This window comes from Cynocephalus volans, chromosome 1 (genome assembly GCF_027409185.1).
Source record: "Cynocephalus volans isolate mCynVol1 chromosome 1, mCynVol1.pri, whole genome shotgun sequence".
Taxonomy (NCBI): Eukaryota; Metazoa; Chordata; class Mammalia; order Dermoptera; family Cynocephalidae; genus Cynocephalus; species Cynocephalus volans.
Genome location: NC_084460.1, coordinates 221,558,651 through 221,581,391, shown reverse-complemented (window position 1 = coordinate 221,581,391; position 22,741 = coordinate 221,558,651). Strand labels below are relative to the sequence as shown.

Genomic DNA, 22,741 nt, shown 5'->3' with positions numbered 1-22,741 from the left:
CCAGTCCCTTGGCCACATTAGTTAGACTGGATTTCAGTGTTGTTCAAATAGCCCTTCTAGGTGTGGCTTCAACTGACACCATCCTGGTTTCATACTAAAGGTTGTTTTTCTGCTCAGTGTCCATATTGGCCGTGTTTGGGCTGCTGTAGGACAATGATTGAAGCTTTAAGAGTGAAAGGGTTCAATAATGTTGACACTAAAACTGAAAAATCACTTCACTAACGCAGGCTGCTGCTTTGCTATGTTGAAATCTTAGACAAATAGATGACCTGTAATCCAAGACACAGGTAGGTGTTACCTCTTATAATAGGCTGAGTCTTTTTTTCCTTAGATGTATATTCGAAAGAGAAAATGGAAGAAAACTTCACTTCCACAAATGAATACGGGCTTAATATAAAGATAGCATAAAACAAGAAGAATTGGGGCTGAATATCACATAATTATCATTGCTGTTTACTTTCTAGCAATAAATCCAGTCAAAATATTTTCCTTCGCAACACTGCTACCTTCTGAGAAACTCAGATGCTTAACTATATTCTGCCATCTAAATTTATATCTTCAGTAAGACACAGAGTGTATGCATCAAATTCTATGCAAATGAAAGGAGCTCACCACGGGATGCTGTTATGGCTGTGACAATTTAAGAAGCTACACATGACCTCACTTAAACTATGCTGCGTCTTCCTTTCCAGGGTTCAGCGGATTCCTACACAAGCAGGCCGTCGGACTCAGATGTCTCTTTGGAAGAGGACCGGGAAGCGATTCGGCAGGAGAGAGAACAGCAAGCAGCAATCCAGCTGGAGAGAGCAAAGGTGATTTTCTTCACCCCCTTGGTTCAAAAGTGGCTTGTTGCTCAGCAGCTACCAGCTGCTCTTCCCCACCTCACATTTCTCTGGAATAATCATTTTAGGATCATCCTGGTAAGGCTCCAGATTGCAAGGCTAAGACCGGTTAGTGACATCCCCAGGGGGCCGTTTCCTGAGAACCATCAACCCTTTGTGTCTGGTTTGGTGGTGAATTGTTGGCCATCTTACAACTTAGCATGCGGCCAACATCCAGCTTGCCATGCTCAGTGTTGGCCAAGAGCCTCCTAAGGTACCAGCTTGCCCCGCCTGTTTTGGTTCCCTCCGTGCCCATTACATGAACCTTTATCACGTGACACACAGCACCATTGTTCTGTGGCTCTGCCTGTTGGTTTGTCCACTCCTCTCTCGGTTTGGTTTCAGTCTCTCCCCTCAAGTGCAGTGTGAAGTTCAGAACATTGAAGGACTCTGAGAAGTACAGCAAAGTTGAGCAGTGAAAAGCCATTGCCAGAGTAGATCTTCAGATATTCCACAGGGAGAGGCCCCCAGGGGGCTCTCTGCCCTCAACAGGAACCAGAAGAGTCATGAGATCTCCCGTTCTACGCGTTTCCAATCCTTCTCCTCCTTGCCCTTCATGACAGACTTCCAAGGCATCTTGATCCTGTCTTTCTAACTTTAGAAAAAAAATTGAAGCCCAAATAAAGTGAATTCCTTCCCTTTTTATTTTTACAGTAAAATCTTTAAGAGAGGCGAGAGGAGGGTGGTGCAGGTGAATGAGGTGTCTTCATTTGCTTAGACACCTACAGCACCTGTGCTTTGCGAGAGGCAAAGCGGTTTTGGCAATGCCTGTGAAGGGACATAAGTGAGGTCCTAACTCAGGTCCTGCCTCAACTGTTGCTCTCCAGCTGTGTTTTTCCAGCATGAGGAAATAAGCCAGTAAAAAGCAACCCAGAATTTCAGGAACCTCATGTCCCATTTGTGGTGAATTTTTGTTTTAAAGTGTTCTTTCAGTATCTGTTTTGTGGCCGTTGTAGTCACTCAAATGTCGGTGGCAGCACCATTAGCTTAGGTTGGTGGTTTGCTTAACCCCACAAGGCTGCACCAGCCCAAGAGTACGTTTCTGGGGAGGAATTTGTATGAAGTTTTAAAAGCAGCTTTTGTTAACAGAGAAGATGATGTGTGAAGAGCCCTGTCCCTCAGGTTTAACCCTGACTGGCCCTTCTTTTCCCGGCAGGACAATGTAGTCTATTGGGTAGGATCACACAGGTTTTCAGATCTGAGGCTATTTCAAAAATTCTTATTTTATTACCCCCCCCAACCTTTTTTAAAAGACCCAGCACATATTTCCTATATCCCAAGGTGGGAGGGTGTCCGTTATCATTTAAAATAAACATAGCTTTTATGGCTAGAGAACAAAGCAGGCAGTCCCCCCTCTGTCTATCCCTCCTAATATTCTAGGACACTATTTTTTATTCAGGATATTGAAAATACTGCAGGAGAAGAAAAATGGTTGGGCTGATAGGACTGATTTTCAGGGTCTCCCCTGCAGATTTCTCAATATTGCCTGGGAATGTAAAACCTGCTTGAGGTCCCTCTTTGGAAAGTGATTTCCCTTGCTGCCTGGTACTATCAATCATCTTTTTGCAAGTCTTAATATGAATGAGGCTCCTCTTGCTTCCTCCCTCCTTCACTCCTTATTCCATGGTTCTACCCCTAGTCCAAACCTGTGGCATTTGCTGTGAGGACAAACGTGAGCTACTGTGGTGCCCTGGATGAGGACGTACCTGTCCCAAGCACAGCCATCTCCTTTGATGCTAAGGACTTTCTACACATTAAAGAGGTAAGTGTAGGACACACTGCGTCCCTTCCCTGCTGAAAAGCTGAAGCCAAGAATCGGCTCTGAGCCAAACTAACCAAAGAAGAGACCTGTGGAGCTGCCAGTGGGTGCCTCATTTAATTTGCTGGGCCTTCCAAATCCACCCATTCTCTCCGAAATTTAGAAACCTGAGGTCATTGCTTGCATTATCACACACTTACATCCTTTAAAATCATAGGATGGATTTAGGATAGACCTATGTTCCTCTGGTCACCTTCTAATCACCTTGTGTGGCTGTAGAACCATAGATTCTATGGATCCAGCTTAGGGAATCATGAGTTTGGTGGCATGGCACCTGCCCAGAAGAAGGGACTGTTTACAAGGGATGTTGTAATTACAGACATCTGTGTTGTAGTTTTGTGAACCTTGACCTTGGAACCTAAACAGGTGTATGATCATTAAAGGAAAATGTTAAATCTAAGAAGTGGGCAGAGGACTCTAGGAAACAGAAAGCTTAATTGAGCCAATTATAAGGAGGACTTGAGGCTTCGCATCTCAAAAAGTGGAAGTGACATCAAAATCTTTCATTTACTCAACCTAGGTATGTTGAAATTCTACTGCATGAATTCTACTTCATGAGGATCACTGTCTCCACTGGCAGTGAGCTCCAAGTCTGGTGGGAGAGACAGACATGTACACAGTGTCCACATGGAATGACTTCTAGTACAGAAAAATTGAATGGATGTTGTAGGATTCCCAAAGAGGGAGGAGGAGGGACCATCTGGCTGGGGAGGAGGGAGACTGGGGATCTGGAAAGCCATGCATAAGTGGTGACGCCTGAGGAAGTTCAGGCCAGGGCAGGGCTGGCATCAGGTAGAAGGAATAGCCACAAGCAATACAGTGTGGCTGGAAGGTGGTAGCAGGACTGATACAGGGCAGGGGCCAGGTCAGAGAGGCAGGGGCAAGATTACAAAGGACCTTCTTAGACCATGGCAAGAAGCCTGGACTTTATCATCAGGCAGTGGGCTAGAAAGGAATTTGAAATATAGGACGGATGTGACCAGCCTTGTAGCTTAGAATGATAACTGTGATGGGCAAGGGGTATTGCAGAGGGCTGGGAGACACGCTAGAGGCAGGACAGTGGCTGTAGCAGTGAAGATAGAGAGAGCAGCTTAGAGAGAGAGTTAGGGACAAGTAGATAGGATGTGGAGATTTCACATGGATGGGGACAGTGGGGAAAGTGAGGAAGGGAGAAATCAATGATGGAGACCACTTTTTCTGGCTTGCTTGAGAGGATAGGGGGTGGTGTCAGCTATTAAAACAGAGGTGGCAGAGAGGGGAGCAGGTTTGTTGCAGGGGTAGGTGTGGTTATGAACTTACTTTTAGGTACACTGTGTCTGGGGAGTTGTGAAACGATCCATGAAGATGCTTAAAAGGCCCTATCCCACATAATCTGGAGGCCAGAGAAGAGGAATTAAGTTTGCTCTTTCTGGCTGGCTGGTTAGCTCAGTTGGTTAGAGCCTGGTGTTATAACACCAAAGCCAAGTGTTCAGATCCCTATGTGGGCCAGCTTCCCCCGAAACAAACAAACCAACAAATAAAACCAATTTGCTTTTTCTAAATGCCTTGAGTTGCGAAGACCAGGTTCTAGCCAGGGGAAGACACCATAGGGCTGAGAGAATGTTTTTAAAATTTGATTTACATTTTTGCTTTTTAGGATGGGAAAGATTTAAGCATGGTTTCCATGCTGAGGTGCTGAACCCAGGGAAATAGATGTGAAGGAAAAGGGACGGCTGATTGAGTGAGGGGCTGGAGCTAAGGGGAGGAGATGACATCTGGAGATTGGCACAGGAATTGGACTGAGTCAGGAGGAAAGGCTTACCTTCCTTGCACTTCCTTGTTCTGCACAGAGTTTTCTGATGGTGTTGGGAGCATTCCTGGAGCATGTCGCCACTTGATAGTCTCCTTTTACTCCGCTAGGAGGGAGGGGTTGGAAATAGAATATTAAAAAAAAAGAAGAGCATAAAAGAAACATGATAAAGTGAAACCCGAGAATGGAGGTGCCTGAAGAATGGAACAGTATATATGTATCATCTGATGTCACTGAGCCCACCTGCATGTACCCCCCAGTCCAAAATGGGGTGGGCGTGGTAAATATATAATCAATTTTGAAAATCATTGTCTTTCAAACTGCCTTCTGCAGTCCAGATCAGTAGCATGGAGGTCATTGGGATCATTGTGGAACTGTGGAGATGGAAACCAAAGGGAGGGGGATGAGGAGAGAAAGGGAGCTAGGAAGTGTATCTGGCATGTGCAGACCATGCTGTCAAGGAGGCTGACTGACCAGGCAGTACACTGACCAGCATCATTTTGTCTCACCATTCCCATCAAAAATGACCAAGCCATATTCATGAGTTGCAAACACCTATTATTTTCAAGAAGTAGCAGCACTTTAAAGGGTAAAGGAAGTTCCCACATGTTCCATGCACTCTCACTCACACAAACATTCCAGCCTTGTTGGATTTTATTGCTTTCCTGCATTCTATTGGTATTCTCTCAGTTTGTCCTGTTTGCTGCTTTTTGGTCTATGTGAGCAGTGATCAGTGACTTTCTCTTCAGTCTGGCAGTCTGATGTATGGTATTGAGCTGGTAATTCTATGTGGACCAGAGCTGGTTGTTTTCAGATCTTGAAATATCAGATAAGAAAACATCTTAGAAAGAGAAAGTGCTAATCATTTTAGGGAAATCAAAATGAGAAGAGTTGGAACAACACTAAAGTGACCTTTCCAATAAGCTGGCACAAGCTCCCATATCAACACAAATGAACACATTTTTATAATCAAGTTGCAGCCTTTTCTCTCATCCATTACCTACACTGCCATTTATTATACACTGTTTTAAGTACTTTCTCAGTAATGAAAATGCTTAAACACAGAGAAAAGCTGCAGCTTTTGCTCATCATGTAAGCCAAATGATGAGCGAATTAAGCTCTTGAATTTACAAAGCAACTTTCTTCCAAGTAGCTCAAAGAACTTTTATTCATGTTGAGTGAGATTCTCACTGTGCTTTAGCTATTCCCTAGAACTAAGTTAAAACATTTTGGGAAGTTGCATTAACCATTTTAGCAAGCCCTTTAAGGTCACTTGGGAACCTTTTAACAAATTAGTGTTCCAGTGGGCTAACTTCATTTCAGGAAATAATTTAAGCCCTAGGAAACTATGACTCATGGTCTATTTTGTCCCCACCACAGTAAAATTTAAATTCCAGACCTATGCACCAAAGACTCTAAAAGGGTCCCCTAGCCTTTTGTTAATTCCAAAATAAACAGGCCTGTTATCCTGAAATAAAGATGAGAAGATGGGGGAAACTAAGACCTAGATTGTTCAAGATTTTATGTTAGGTCAACTCATTTATTTCAGTGCAGTGTCATACTACATGCCATGCATGCCTGTGGAGGAGCTGTGTGCATAATAAAGGCCAAATCCCTACTGTACCATTTTTCTTTTGAGTGTGAGGCTGTTACTCACAATTACTCAAAGTTACTCAGAATTTCATGCAGTCTTGATTCAATGAAATCATCCATTCCTCCTTCACAATGTGTCAGTATCATATACATATAAATTTCACTTTTCTCTGAGCTAAGCAAAATGTACTATATATAGCTGTTACATTTTGAAAAAAAAGATATGTGTGTGTGTGTGTGTGTGTGTGTGTGTGTGTGTGTGTGTGTATATATATATATATATATATATAAGATCAAAGAGACAGAGTTATCTTGACCAACACTGATAAAGACAGTAAAGGAAGTCTGTGAAATCATCTCTGGAAAGTTTAAAACAGTAGGACTGATACCCGTTTTCTGGAAATGACCTAACTTCAGCTTGGCAGGTGGCTTTGACTAAATTGCTTTCTTCCTTAGGATTCAGTAAATCTATGATTACAGAGGCAATTTTGCCAACCCATCAAATAAGGCCAAATTGACAGAATCTCACTCCAAATTGGATGAAGCCATTGTGAGGATTTATGTCCTATGTGTACCAGTCATGAAACTTTATTTAAGTGGAAATCCTGAAGTTCCTCTTGGGCTTCAGGGCCATTTAGAGATTATTGCCAAAATTCCACATGCAAATATATAATATGTTTAGACTTTGTGAGAGTAGGCTTCTTTTTCTTCAGGTAGTAAGATAGACCTTAATTTGCAAACCTGTATTTGAAAGATTGTGAGTCTTCCCCAGTGACAGTAGACTACAGACAGTATTGTGGAAGTTTTTAACTATAAACTTTTGACAAATAACAGACTGTTGAACATATTCATCTCAGACATATCTGTCTTGCCTTCCAGAGTTGCAGTTACATTAATGCATATTTATCCTTATAAAATCTATCCCTAAAGAATTGGCTAGGGCGTCTTGATGAAGAATCAAAGGAATCCAGCGGTTTGGATCTGACTTTAGTCCAGTGGTTGGCAAACTATAGCCCACAGGTCAAGTCTGGCCCATTGCCTTTTTCACAAAGAAAAGTTTTTTTGAAACACAGCCATGCTCACTTGATTGTGTTTGTCTGTGGCTGCTTTCATGTTAGAAGAGCAGACTGAAGTAGTTGCAGCAGAGACAATATGGCTTGCAAAGCCTAAAATATTTAGTATCAGGGCCTTTACAGAAAAAGTCTGTAGAACCCCCCTGGGGTTCAAAAGTCTATGAATCATGCCTGCCTCAGATATAAATATAGTAAAGTATAATATAAATAGTGTTTATATATAATATATATCATATAATATAGTGTAAGATATCATGTAAATAGTGTTTCCTCCAAAATTAATTAATGGAATATGAAGATAAGTGAATTACTATTGATAGCAGTTTTATTTTTGCATTCCAGAAGTATAACAATGATTGGTGGATAGGAAGGCTGGTGAAAGAGGGCTGTGAAATTGGCTTCATCCCAAGTCCACTCAGATTGGAGAACATACGGATTCAGCAAGAACAAAAAAGAGGACGTTTTCACGGAGGGTAAGGTTCCTTTCTTGTTATAAGCCTTTTGGTAGGAAAGTTAGGTGATATTTTCAAGTTTGCTTATTAGGTTAAAAATGTTTGTTTTCAAAGTAGAAGACACTTTTCTCCGATGAAGTGTTTTTGACATTGACACAGAAGGGTTTCAGATAGTTCATTATCCCCACTGCATGCTGAATGAAGCCCAACACCGCTGGAATCCACATGAATTCCACAGTGGAGACTGTTTTCTGTGGCCTCAGCAAACAAGCTTTCCTCTAAGAGAGTCACACAGGGCATCCTTTCTCAGTACAGCAAGTAGGAGCTGATCTGACCCGGCATTATGGCTTCTCTTGGTTCATTTGCAAAGACTCTCTCTCAAGTGGGCACAGAATATGATGGTGCATACAGGTCCCAGTACTAGTAGCACCTTCTCCACCCTGGGCTTTTTGTTGCATCTACCGTCTCCTGGTATTGGGTAAAGATACTGTCTAGCTTTGGATGAATCAACCTCTAGTGAACTAATGAAGTAGCCACATAGATCTCAGAGTGCAGGTATTTAAAGCAGAGCTTGAGAGAAGGGAAATGCAAATCATTGACATGTGTTATAATGTTTTGAAAGCCCTAGAATAGAGACAGTTCTTTCTCTTGACCCTCAACCTCTGTTTTCTGTTGGACCCTTTTCTGTTTCAGAAACTCCTCTGTTTGTTAGGGGCCCTTTTGCCTTTGTCATAATGGAAACCTCTTCAACAGTAACAGGGGCTCACAAAAGTACAGTTAGCTCCACTTTTAATTATCAATCTTTTTTAGTATATAACATGGCCATACTATTATTAATTATGAGTCCCTCTTATTCCCTCTCCTCTAGAATTTTTGTCTTCCATGCACATACCGGGAACACACATTCATGCCTCAGGACTTTTGCATTTGCTGTGTGCTCTTATCAGAATCCTTTCCTTCCACAGTTTCACCAGATCACTCCTTCACCTGTGTTAGATCTTTGTTAAATATCACCTTCTCAGTGACCCCTTTCCTGCTGACCCTACTTAAAATTGTACCCATTCCCCTTCCTTGTACTTTCTATCTTTTCCTTGACTTTGTTTTTCTCTGTTGCACTTACCACTCTCAGAAATACTACATATTTACCTACTTATTTTGTTTGGTGCTAATATCTCCCTCTAGAATGTGACTCAATAAGAGAAAGGATTTTGTCTTCCCTTATTTCCCCTGCATGGTATTCGTAGCTTCTAGAACAGGGATACACAACCACTGTGTTGAATAAAATAATTAATGAATTATTATTATTCCCAAAGTTTTATTGTTATTCTTATTATTCCATAATATTATTTATATATATAATATATATACATTTTAACTAAAAGCTTACTTAGTGGCAGGTGCAATAGTAAAGCCAAGAATTCACAGACATGATCTCATTTTATCTTTTTATTAACCCAGTGAGATGTAGCTTCTACTTCTATAGGTGGGGAAACTAAAGCTCAGAGAGTTGATATGATGTACCAAAGTCCCACACCTAGTAAGTGGGAAGCCCAGGATGACAAATAAGACTTTTATGACAATGGGATCATACTCTCAATCTGATGGACACTTGAAAGGGTGGGACACTGGGGAAGCAGGAATGTGGGGCTTCCTCTGGTCTTGGTGGTTTCCAAAGAAGCTTCCAAAGCACATGTGAGAAGACCAGTGTTGATGATCTTCCGTTTTGTGTCACAACTAATTATTCGAGCTATGTTTGACATCTGATGGGTACATGGTGACTGGTGTTAGGTAAGCAAGCTGTTCAGAAGAACATTCCTGTCAGTGATTCTTTTGTCTAATCTCTGCATTGAATCACTAGAAGAGATACTTTTGCAAAGTATCTCAAGGTCCCAGTTAGTTACCCACTTTCTCTGAGAAATGAGGTCAAAGAAAACATTTGGACAGATTCCTGAAGTTCTTCTCTATAGCGGGATTGGGTGTGTTTTGAATTATTTAGTAGGATCAAAGCCAAAGAAAGCTTTGTACTCTTAAGTTCTATTTGCAAAGAGTTTGGGGAGTAAGTCTTAAGTCCCTTTTCTATATCCTAGGAAATCAAGTGGAAATTCTTCTTCAAGTCTTGGAGAAATGGTATCAGGGACATTTCGAGCAACTCCCACATCAACAGGTGAGGGTTTTAGTTAAACTCTCAACAGAATGTGTCCCTATCTTAATATATGAACACACATGCAAGTGTTTTTACTAATTTGTAAACAATTTAAAGGCTTGATTTAAAGGTTCTTCTATTTAATATTTTATTGCTTATTTGCTTTCTAAGGTAATTTGATTTGATTTAAAGGGTACTGATTTGATTTAAAGGGTACTAATGGTACTAAAAATTCAGATCATTATAATATAATTTCAAAAATTCTTATTTACTCTCTAGCGTCAGTAACTATCCATGGTGTAAACCAATCTGAAACTAGTTCATTACTCTACTTGAAAACTCAACAGACTTTAAAGAAAGTGAAGGCCAACCAAAAAGGAAAAAAAAAAAGTTGTAGACTCTCCAAAAAGTGCTGCCTCAGTCTCCATGTGAAACTTTAGGATGTGTTGGTACAGCCTGGGGTATGGAGATTGGGAGGGTTGAAGCAGAGAGTGAAGTTGGGCCCAGAGGATCTTGTTTCTATTTGGACAGCAGACAACTGAGCCTTGGAATTAATGGCAATGGAAGGACAGTGGCAGCCTAATAGAAAGTAGTGCATTTGGAAATTATGTAGGTATTCACACAGGAATTTTTCTTTCACGTATTCCCTGACTCCTATAGGCTAATTTCTCATTCTGGCCTAGAACTGATACTGCGGTGAGGCACCCAGTATTACCAATTCAGAATGGAAAGTTCAAGGCTTTATGCTGGCCTGCCGTAACTACAAGAAACTGGGTTGGCTCTGGAACTGTTCTGAGGATCTGGGTCCTTGTTCATGTGAATCCCTCCTGATCTCCACAGCATTAAACCAAACTAGGTCTCTGGGTTGCCCCCAAATAGACTGGACCTGCTTGGATGGCCACAAACTACTTTAATCAGATATTGACTATATTTTGCCTCATTCCCATTTGCTGGACATTCAGGACATTTTAGCTTTTCACTATCACAAACAGGAATAACTGGTTGTAAATTTATTTGAAATTTAAAAGCAACATAGTAGGAAAAAATATGTCAATATTCTAGAAAATGGGCAAAAAGACATAAAAACACCTAAAGGACTGCAAAATTATCTTATGTCACCAAAGTCACAAATGCAAAAAAAAATTGTTATCCTGTTTCTTTTTATTAAGTTATATATGTCCAACTTGTTCTCAGCCACACTGTGTGCTATGTCCAGCAGGGAACCACCCATGGTTAATGGCTGGCTCGGAGCTTCCAATGTGGCTGTGAAATCCCTTTTACCGCCCCCACCCAACATGAAATCAGGAAGGAAGGGAGGACACAGAAAAAGCAGGGAGAAAGTTGTCTGCTTTTCATGCCTTTCAGATCAGCATGTCGGGAATGCAGTAACAGCGGTGCTCTGCAGAGGGGGTGATAGTGACATGAGGAGGGAAATTACAGGGACAAATGGGATCATTCTTCCTTCTTTTAAACTCATGTGCTGCCATTGACAGACATTACATATTTTGATATGGCTCTCATTGTTGTCTTTTAGCAAAACAGAAGCAAAAAGTGGTAAGTTGTGTTTCCTTTTTAAATCTACTGTTAAGGTTCCTCTACCTACATGCCTGCAGTGGTCCATTTCAGTGACCCAAGTGGCTATAAAATAAGGGCTGAGCCTCCTCGGTGGGGACCTGTGGTGACCGTGCAACGTTTGACCCAAGAATTGTGAATGTCGTGGCTGTTGAGGAGGTGGGCTCCACCTCCCCTTGTCACACGTGTCGAACCATCTTTTTCAGACGGAGCACATTCCTCCTTACGATGTCGTGCCATCCATGCGCCCAGTGGTGTTAGTGGGGCCGTCACTGAAAGGTTACGAGGTACAAATATCATGTTACTCTTCTGGTTCTTGATCGAGAGCCCAGGAGACCATCTTTCTGGTCTCCTCCAGGGTCTGTTTACACATAGGTGCTGAAGGAAGCCAGCTCCCCGTGTGTGGAGGCAGGGGGTACAACGTGGAGCTCGTGTGGCCCTCTGTCCTTTCTTTCTCTTCTCTCTTACACACTTCTCATCTTTTATGTATTACGTTGTTTAGAAATACCTCCCTCAAAACATTTACATGGGAAATTCTGGTCAAAGATTTGCTGTGCATTAAATTCAAAGAAAAGGACTTTGTCTCAACTGTTCCCATTATTATTAGAAATAATAGCAAATGAACAGCACAAGGGAGCATATAAGCAATCTTCCAGCCAACTAAACCCCAAAACACCAACAAATCCACCCTGCTGCGTGCTGAACATGATGGTATTTTCTACCAAATGTTTCTCCGCTTATTTATTTTAAAGAACATACTCGTACATTAAAAAAAACCACACAACACACTCTAACAACATTAGCGAACTTTGGAGATGAATTAAATACCATGTAATGAGGAAAACAGTAGAGACTTACATGTCCTACATTTCAGATGTTGCCATTTTGACTTTGTGCTAGTGTGGATAAAAATAAGTGAGATGCGACATGAAAATCTGAATGTGGGCAACCTCCAGAGCACCATTCCCACTGAGCAAGGACAATGTCTGGCACATAGTAGGTACTCAGTACACATTTGTTGACTGAACTAATGAATCTCTTTGAAACAGATCTAAGAATTCCACCTTGCTCTGTCTCTCCTCTCCCTCCTTCCCTCCCTTTCTCCTCTCTCTCTCTCTCTCTCTCTCTCTCTCTGCCTCTCTGCCTCTCTCCTGCCACCCCCACCTCCTCTCTCTGTCTTTCTCTGAGTTGGAAATGTCAGAGGGATGAGCAGGAAAGTGGTCTGGATTTTTGTAGTGGTCTGGCCATGGAGGATTTCCACTAACATGCACAGGCTAGCAGGATGGCTGAGCCCAGGGCCGGCCTGGGGGCCTCTAGCTGCTTCTCACTGGAGGCAGGCACGATGAGGCACAGGCAAACCAAGAATGGCCAGCACCTGAGTATAAAGCCAGCCTATTGTCTCCTGGCAGCAGCTCTAGTCCCTAATAAAGGAAAAGGGTTTGTCTTGGGTCTGGTGTGAATGATGCTAGTTCATTCCTCAATACCCTGGAGGAGAACCTAGGGGGAAGAATTAGCAATTGCACACAGTTAAGCACCAGAAAGTGCCTCCAGGGCACCTTCCCCGCAGGAGATGACTGGCTGTGGCAAGGTCTGCACCTGTCACAGTGCCCTCTCTCCCACTCTCTCACTGTGACTTCTCTCTCTCTGCGTGTGTTTGCCTCATTCTTTTTTTCTCACCTCTGCAAAGGTAACAGACATGATGCAGAAAGCCCTCTTTGATTTCCTGAAGCACAGGTTTGATGGGAGGTGAGACATAAAGATGTTTTTGTATTATTTTCATTTAACCAAACATGTATGATAAATTGATTTGTGGATCTGTGTTTCTAGCAACTGCAGAAGTTCTCTAATTAAAAGTTAACTCAGTATTCTTGGGAAGAGTATAATGAAAGAGCTCTGAAAATATGAAGTATAGCACTGAATCACCAAGGGGAAAAGGACCTTGAGAAGGAAAATAATCAATTTGTTCTGTTTAGATGTATGTGTCTTTATTTTCTTGCTTATTGGTAAATTCATAGCAAAATGGAAAAATAATAATTAAAATATGTAATATGTCTGATTAATATAGTGGCTTGCTCGTAAGCTAGGTAATATCCTTTGGGAATTGAGTGTGTGTGTGTGTGTTCATTCATGCTTGTGTGTACGTGAGTGTGTCATATGAAGGCATAACTATAAAGTACTGAATTTCCTCAAAAGAAGAGTGCAAGAATTGTTTTCATCATAAGCCTCCCCAAGTGACCTTTTTGTAGGGAATAGTACTTGTCTGGATGTTTAGTTCTGAGTTTGCTTTATTAGGAATGACCTTGCTATTTTATTGATCTATTTTGTATATATCCTACTGTCACCCATCATCAATATGGCTCAGTCTTTAGCCATCAAATAATTTTATCATTTAAGTTTTATGAAAAATGTCCAGAGACTTTCTGTGTTTTACAGAGAAATGATAAAAAGTTCATATTGACTCAGTCCTAAGTACTAAGCTCTTTCACAGTGCAGAAAGCATTCCATGTAAAAATGACCATATTAAAAACCTGAAGACTTATCAGAGATGTAGAAAATTTTAATAGTGTGTATCAAAAGGTATGGGTAAATACATTCAATTTATCACCTTAAATGGGCTAAATAATTTTTTTAAAATTTAAATATCTTCAAATAGATTTTAATAAATTGTTATTTTAAGGAAAAACAAATATGATAATGCTTTAAATACAAATTATATATATTTGTCACAAGAAAAGTCTTCTGGATAATTGTGTTAAAATATTTATTAGTTTCTGAGATAATATACAAAGAAAAGAAAATGAGATTTTAATTCCAATAATTGAGATTTTAGTCCAAGATAGAAGAATGTTTTTGTGCCATTATGTGAATTTCTAAGTACATTAGTATAGGCCAGGTTGCCTTAATAAATAGACCCCCCCACACACACACAATGGAAGTGTATTGTTGCTCACTTAACAGTCTGAGGCAGGTGTTTCTTGCCTGGGAGGGAGGGTAGAGTAGCAGGAGGAGAGGATTGGGCAGGAAGTTTGTTCCACCTGTGATTTGGCACACTTATCCTAGGAGTGATTTCTCCAGTCAGCTGGTTGGGGAAAGGAGCTTGCTGGGCCCAGAAGTAGCACACATCATCTGTCACATTTCACTGGTCATGTGGCCATGCCTAATTGCAAAGGAGGATGGGAAACACAGTCTACCTATGTACCCAGGAAGAAGAGGAAACATTTTGTTGAACAATAACAGTCTGCCACATTCATCTAGTAGACACAAAAGGGCTTAATAAGAAAGACATGTGTTTATCTTCTTCCACTCTTTTTTAAAAAGAAGATAGGCAGAGCATGAAGTAGTTTCAAAGAAAGTAAATGAAAAGCACTGAATACTAGAATACTGGAGTCGGAAGGAAATGTAGAAGATCTTTTGTTCCCATCTCCCTTCTTCAGCAACCACAATCAGACGACCTGCTTCTGTTTGAAAACGTCTGGCTATTGGGAATTAACTTCCTAAAAAAGAATCAGCTGAACTTTTTAACTTAATAGTATTGGTCTTTGTCCTGGGTCATAACACTTACCCTCATGCAGCTCTCCGTGGATTGAAGGCCTCTGACATGCTTGGCCCGGTCTCCTGCCTTCTTGCTTGCACATGCGCAGTTTCTTCAGCCTCACTTAGAGTCACGTGGTGCCTTTCCCTAAGGTAGTTCTGAGCAGTGCCTCATAACAGCCCTCGGTCTGAACAAATCCCATCCCATAATACAGCCTAAGTTTGTGGTAGATTGTTTTGGTCTCCACATAACATACTAATAAACAACAGTGTTATCAAAGGTTTGGAAGGTAGGGACTTTGGAAAAGAAGAAAGGATTTCTGATTATTTAGCCAAGAGAAAGTGAGTGCCTTAATTGCTGCCTTCAAGAATGAAGAATCTGATGTTCTTCCTCAATACTGAGGTCTGGAAAAAGGACATTTGTTTAATTGTAGCAGCCGAGGTTTGTCTTGAATCAAGGAGAATTGTCTCTATCGATTACTATAGACACACTATTGCAGTGGTTTTAATAGAAATAGAACTAAAATGTCAATGCCAATGTATATGGGGTCTGATGACATGGCAGAGGATCTGGGAGGAGAACTCAGCAGTAGCAAAAGTAATAGCTGGAGACGGAGACGTAGCCCTGGAGATATCTGATGAACAGCAGGGTTGGAGAAAGATAGTTATTAAATGTGAGGCTGAGAGTTATTATTATTCAAATAATAAGAGGCCAGTACAGCAGAAAAAACAAGAATGAGTTCACTGGTTGATGCAGAGACTTTGATAAGAAAGAAGAAATTCGTTGGTAGCTTCACACTGACTCTGATCTGTCTTCTGCTTGGGGAGTAGCCTTATGAATTGAGCTTTGACAATCTGCTGCATTATGTTCTACCAACTAATAAAAGGAGAGAAAACAATAAATAGTCTTTTATTGAAACCAGCCAAAAAACAACTACATGAAAGGCTTTAGCACAGGGTTGCAGCATGGACAATATGTTCTAATGGAACTCTACCCAGTGTTTCATTGGCTATGAATGTAGTAGGTGAGATAAAGTAGTCAGGAGAAAGACCTGTTATTTTTCAGAAAGAGTAAAGAAGGGATCCATTGGCTTAGAGGCTTCAGATCTTGGTTAGAAAATAATTCAACAAATTAGATTAAAGTCCAACAGCTTGACTGTTACAGAATCATAAACTTGGGTTTTCTTGTTTGTTTTGTTTTCTGATACCTTAGAAATGATTTGAGTCAGTTTAGAGCTACTTATTATACAATTTTATTGCTATAGTTGCTATTGTGAGGCCTAAGTGTAGTACTCACGCATGTAAGAAGAATGGAAAGCACAATGCTGACTAGCTCCTGAGGACCCTCTGTATGTGTGGATATCCACATGTAGTGATAATTCCTATGCACAGACCATGAACCAAGTGAGCCTAACAAGCTGCTCTGATAGTAGCAGGCTGGCAAGGACACAGTAGCTATGCAGTGGGCACAGACCTTCCCACAGACATTCTTTGGGGATCATCCTTTTGGATGAGGCTTGTTCAGCTCGTGGACTCTCTGCCATTCTCAGGCTGAACGGCAAGCAGTCAAACCAATCGCAGTTTGTTGAGCTGTGCCAATAGTTACTTTAGACTTTTTGACAAGGATCAGATCAGCTCTATGGCAGTTATCAGGCACTTTATAACTGTCATGATCATAACAAAAAATCTTTTTTTTTCTTTTTTTTGTGTCCATAACAAAAAATCTAAGTGAACATCATGTAACCTACACAGATAGGATCTTAAGCTAAAGGAAGCTGTTAGCCAAGGAACGTGTAAAGAAAAAAAAAGAGGTTTGAGAAAGATTTTGAAAGAAAAGACGCTAATAATACAACTGAGGGAGACTCAAAGAGATAGTACTTATTTATAACAGGAAATGGTAACAACTGATGCCATCACAAAGCAGCCAAGCCATGTAAGAATGAAAACAGTTTGTAATCGCAGTCAACAACTGGAAAAAGAACAGCAGTGACTTCTGCTTCATAATGTCACTCTCCTATAAACTCCTGCTGGTCTCTATTCTAATGCAGGCTCATTAGCGAACACTCAAATACTAGAGATAATTAATTTAACACTTTAATGTCAGACTTAAATATTTAAATTAGTAGGTTTTGATTACATGTCTGATCTGATTCTCCCTGCCCAGCAGTGTATAGAAATGTTACAGACTTCGGGATGAGAGAGTTCATGGTAGACCACTAACTTTTGAGGTTAGGATATAAGGAAACAGTCTTCCTGAAGTCTTCAAATCTCCAATAATTCTTGGTCTTATATATTATATATGTGCCTATCAACATAGGACACTATGAATAATTAATTAAGAAAGCACTTTTATATATTACCTTGTTTGCCCCTGATGACAATTGCATGAGATAGTTATGGCAAAGCTACTATCATCATTGTATTGATGAGGATACTTAGGCTCCAAAGATGGCATGACTTTCCATGGCCATGTGACCACCACCAAGAGGAAGTTCCAGGAAAACACTCAGATCTTATGGTGTCTTTCATCCCCGTTCTCCTGACAGTGCACTGTTCTGTTCTTTGGAACACTTTTCCCTATGAATACTAGGAGTTTTTAAAAAATTGTTATACTGACTGGGCTGCATATTAAATATAGAAGGATCTTACACATGTAATGTTACCAATATGGAAACACTAATTATTTTTGAATGAATGTATCATAGTTGAAAATAGTATCTTTCCATAGAAAATCACAGAAGACTAATACTCATAGCTCATGATGAATTGCAGCAGTTATGATGAATTCCAAGTAGAAACAAGCAATGGTTGGGGTTCAGATTTATTTTATTTAGAGAATGACTTTTGCTAGTTTTTAGGGACAGTTGCTGCTACACCCAGTCTGCAGGAGAACTGAACTCCTATTAGTCTTTTACCCATTGGCCAGTAACTACTATGTCACTGTCACAGAAAGGTTTCCAGCTGAACTTTTTAGAGATGTAGATTAAACAAGTTGTGTGAGAGTGATAAAAGACACTGAAGATATGAGTATAGCAAGAAAAGTAGAAAGGAAACTACCTTAATTTTTTAAAAAAGTATATAAGCTAAATAGCATTCAATGGTGAATATAATTACTTTGCTGGGGAGCTTTTTATAAAAGAAAGAATTTGGGTTTTGGGGTCTGATTTTGATAATATTAAACATCTTTGCATAGAAAAGAGAAACTTCTGCTTTGTCTATTGAAGGATTTCTAGGGCTGTGTCTATCTTCTCCTGAGTTCTATTTCATGCATGTGGATTGACAAATAACTCGTATTAGCAAATTAATGTATACTTTTATTAGCATATAAAATAAGAAGAAGAACCCTTTATTGTTCACACCTTTTTCTCTATTTTTGGAACATATGAATTAGTTTTCTTCTGTATTTTTTTAAAAACTTTGGTTGTGTTTGAAAATGGCTTTGTAAAAGTGCTTTTATAAACAAAAAAAATAAGAATATGCATCTGTTGATAATCCCATCAAATTTTAAGATCCAAGGGTCATTTACTTGTATAGAAATAAAAAATTTGATTTTTACTTCTGCAGAATAGAATCTTTGGGCCTCCAAAAATCATTTTTCTAGGAAGTTGAATTCTGTGCCTAAACCAATCCGCTTGTCTGCAGTCATATATTTGAATTGCTCTGGAACATGGCTGTATATTTCTATCCAGCAGCTCCATTCTTAAACAGGAAACCCAGAAACACAAAAACAAACACACAAATCCTATACTGTAAAGAAAAGGAGCTGCCTATGAGATTTCATGCCTTAAAGCTGCAGTGGCCAACTGAGTAATGGAAACTCACATGTCGGGTTCACCTGATCTCAATCTGATTTAAATCCTGACCATCTCTCAGAGCAAGGCCAAGATTGTGCAACTTTGCTTGATGATTTGGCTCATATCTGGAGATTTGGGGTTGCTGGAGTAGAAAACTGAACTCTAAGAGAATTATGGAGTCAGGTAACCAAGCACTGTCCTGGTGCTCAGGGGGCAGGTTCAGACCTTCTCAGCCTGTAACTAACCATGCGGAACTCCCTCTCTGTGTCTGTTTCCTTCTTGGTAAAATGAAGTTTTTACACCAGTGTACTCCAATGTCTTTTAGCAGTTGAACGACTTTTTAAAATGAAATCATATATAAAGTTCCAATGCAGAAAACAGAAATGCAGAGGGGTTTGCCTGGCATTGAGATGGTGAAGCTGAAGCCCTCACTCACCAGCTCGGCCTCCCTTCAGTGCTCACAATGGTCCCCGAGTTATTTTTGCAAAACTCTTGATTTCTGACAATTTGAAGATGTATTAAATAATTATTAGGGCCTAAAAAATCTAAAAAGTTTAAGAACTTAAAACTTCCTGACCATCTACAGCTTATAAATACAGTGACACAGGCAAGCAGTGCTTTGCTTTAAAATGGCACCAGAACTTTTGCACAGCCTGTACTTTAAGGAAGGGATTTCCAATTATCTGTAAAAAAGACTATTTTAAATTCTCCCCAAGACTTCAGATCACTTAATTTAAGTAAAGAGTCTCCTGACAGTGTTGTCCCAAAACAGGTGTGAGGTGATGTATGATTCAATGATTGTTAATGACTCTTCCCTTTTCCCTGCCCCAACCCCCAAAGGAGTTTGAAAATGGGGGAGAAGGGTGCGCTAGCTGAGAATAAAAGGTAAGGGGTGCTACTTCCCTGTCTCCTTTCTAAAAACCCTGCGGAGCTCTGAAGGATGAAGAAAGGCCAATGGTGGCAGGAACTGGCTTAGAGAGACAAACTTTGAATTCTACAGATAGATAGCAGTTGGAAGTCAAGCAATCCCAGTTTAAAAAAAGTAAAGAGTTTTAAAATTGTAAGTTCCAGATGTTCTCATTTGATAAATCATATGCAAATAAGAACTCTCTTTCCATTCATTTGCAATGTCTTTGCTTTATTCTTCTCTTGCATGACTGCAGGATACTTTCTAACTTATGAAAATCCTGGCATAATAGTCACAGTGCCCTCAAATATAGTGTCTTATGACCACCTATCATATGCATTCAAAATTATATGCAAGTGCACTGAAGAATCCTGTGCCTGCAGAAAAGAAACCGTATTATTCACATTGCAAATGCAGCATCCCTTTGGGCCTGTGGATAAACACTTCATGTATCATGAATTAACTATTGAGCATAAGGAATGCAAGTTAACCACTAACTGGTCAATTGTCTTTAATGATCAAAATATAGAGGGTCTCCCCCTTTGACCAACAGAATTGAAATGCAGGGGCAGCGCATTTGTAGTTCCTGAAGGTCTTGTTCAAGAGCAAATCAACTGTAAGGTGTGGGGAAATTGTATTGCTGCTTCCTCAAAAGAGCATGGTTTATTCATATGTTTTGATTCCCTCCTAGTATGGTGTGCATTATACAGGGAATTTAGCAAGGCAGGCCATAATGGAGGAAGGGCATTTTTACTGGAACAGTTTCTTTTTGTTAAACAGCCAAAACTTTTCTCCATTCTGCTCTAGTTGTATTTTAATACTAGCCAAAGTCTGCTTAAAATACTTGTGGCCAATGTTTATTATACTGTGGTTCCACTGTAGTTATGTAAAGTGGCTATTAAGTACTGTGGTTATGAATCGCTTGGAGAGCCCCATAACATTTTTACTGGCTTGTTCTGTTCTGTGTTCCTTTCATAGGATATCAATAACAAGAGTGACAGCTGACATTTCTCTTGCCAAGAGGTCTGTCCTAAATAATCCCAGCAAGAGAGCAATAATTGAACGTTCAAACACACGGTCCAGCTTAGGTAAGATGTTCAAATGTGGTATTTCTCCAAGCTGTGTTTTCATGGTATGACACATGGTGCATTTGTGAATGTTTTTTCCAATCTGCTCCCCTTTCTGAATGGGGAAGCCCTGAATAACTGGAGAAAATGCTAGCATGGACCAGAAGGGAGCACAGTCCTGCAACAGCCAGAGCCCACTCCCTCTCAGCTCTGGTCAATTAGCTAATTAGTAGTCTGGTGGGAAGAATCCTCAACAGCCTCTCCTGGTCTGTTACTGCCTATCCACGTGAAACCACTCATCTCCACTTTGCCTAAGCTTTTCAATGAGGCTGGTAATGTCTGTCATACCTGATCACAGCTGACATGAGAGGAAATGAGTTATTCAGCCTTCTCAGATCTTTAGAAGAAAAGGTAGATAGTGATGTTCTTAGTGCTGCTTCTGCTGCTAGCTGGTGGTATGAAGAATAGTCGCACCTTTAAGTGGCAATGGCAACCATCATTAATAACATGCAGGTAGTTTAAACATATCTTTGTTGGGATTGCAGTCAGAAAGCATCTCAAAATTTACCATGATGGAGAAGAATAAAAAGCTGTAAAGTGATTAGCTCCATCAAGCTGCGGGTGGGCAGGGCTGTGGAGGATGAAATCATCATCCACAGAAGCGAGTCCATGCTGCTGGAAAAGCACATTTTTATCTTGAAAGCCTGTTCGTAGTCTCCACAATTGTCAGGAGTGGTATAGTCTACTCATAACTTCCTAGGATTCTTTTTTGCATTCGTATTCTGGAGGCAACTTGTTTTAACTAGGAAAGATAGGGTTCTTCCATGCCACTGCATTTTTTTAAGCTACTGAAATGAGCTCTATAGGTGATAGAAAACTAAAAAAAAAAAAAAATTAGGGTTTCTGAGATAGAGTGCATGATGTAAAATCCCATCAAGGGTCCACTGAAGGCTGTGCCTTGACCCTGAGTCAAGGGTTATGTAAATTGGAAAGAAGGTACAAAGAATCATCTGTGTATTCCTGACATGGGATTGGCACATGGTAATTGCCAATAAATGTTGGATGGTTGCTTTGTGAAAGAATGTTAAACATACCAAATGGAAGAGTTATCAGCACCTGTGAGGGGAAGATCCCAGAGAGTAGTGATTCCTTCTTTAGTCCTGTGTTTACAGCCTTCCATGCAGTGACACTTTCTTAAAGGCACAGTATCTTGACCTTGAGGAAGTGACAATGGCAGTGTTGATAGTGAATCAGATTAGCTAACTGACTAAAGTCAAATATCATGGGTGACAAGACGTTAAGTTAGGCTGAAGATTTCTCAAATAAAAGTCTGCTCTCTGTTCTCCTGTCTTCCACCCTCCTTCTAACTCCTTATAATGTCTTTGACTTTTAAGCCCTGTTTCCTCTGCTGTATGATGAGAGGTTAAAAGACACATAAAAGCATAAGCTATGTTGCCTGACTCCTTCAGCTATCTGCATTTGCCAAGGGCTTCATGGGCAGTCTCTGAAGTCATTTCTTACAATACAGTCGCCTGTTGTCAGAGTCAGCGGAGTGGGTGGGGTAGGATTACTGTAAATGTTGAGGAAAAAACAAAGTAGATCTTCACTGGTTTTTACCTTTACCCTGTAGAGTCGTATACTCATAACCTGTGGAGTTAATTTAATGACAGTCTATTATAACCACTGTGTTAGCTATTTATATCCATTTGACTGCTTGTTAGTGCACATTTGTAGATTACTTCATCAAGTATTTATTGAACACTTGGTATGTGCCGTGTATTATGCTAGACTTAGGAAATACAGACATAACTAAGACACAGTATCTATCTAACCCATGGGCAAAAAGAAAAAAGGGATGGATGGTTAAAACACTGTGTTAATGGAATTATGCACAAAGAGCTAGGGCTGTAAAGGAGAAGGGTGGGGGCAAGAGGTATGTGAGAAAACTTCCCAGAAGTTATATTTGAGCTGGTTCTTCAAGGCAGACAAGAATGTACAAAGACATCGACATATATATTAAAAAAGTGCATTTGAGAAACAAGTGGATTTGTGCGTAGCATGTTTAGAAAAGGAGATTGAAAAAGGATATGTGTAGAAAAAGTAGACTGAAGCCAATGTGT

The 22,741-nt window shown here is 40.3% G+C and overlaps 1 protein-coding gene across 3 annotated transcripts in view; it reads left to right on the top strand.

Moving 5' to 3' along the window:
* The window catches only part of CACNB4 (calcium voltage-gated channel auxiliary subunit beta 4), a 213,128-nt gene that overhangs the window by 172,757 nt on the left and 17,630 nt on the right, over positions 1-22,741 (top strand). The window contains exons 3-10 of one of the 3 annotated variants that reach the window (XM_063088485.1): positions 693-812; positions 2,521-2,643; positions 7,498-7,628; positions 9,695-9,771; positions 11,285-11,304; positions 11,529-11,609; positions 13,010-13,068; positions 20,533-20,642. In XM_063088485.1, coding sequence (XP_062944555.1) covers positions 693-812; positions 2,521-2,643; positions 7,498-7,628; positions 9,695-9,771; positions 11,285-11,304; positions 11,529-11,609; positions 13,010-13,068; positions 20,533-20,642 — 721 coding nt within the window. Of the gene's footprint in view, positions 1-692; positions 813-2,520; positions 2,644-7,497; positions 7,629-9,694; positions 9,772-11,284; positions 11,305-11,528; positions 11,610-13,009; positions 13,069-20,532; positions 20,643-22,741 lie in introns of those variants that run through there. The other 2 variants (XM_063088498.1, XM_063088492.1) reach the window with 2 other exon arrangements.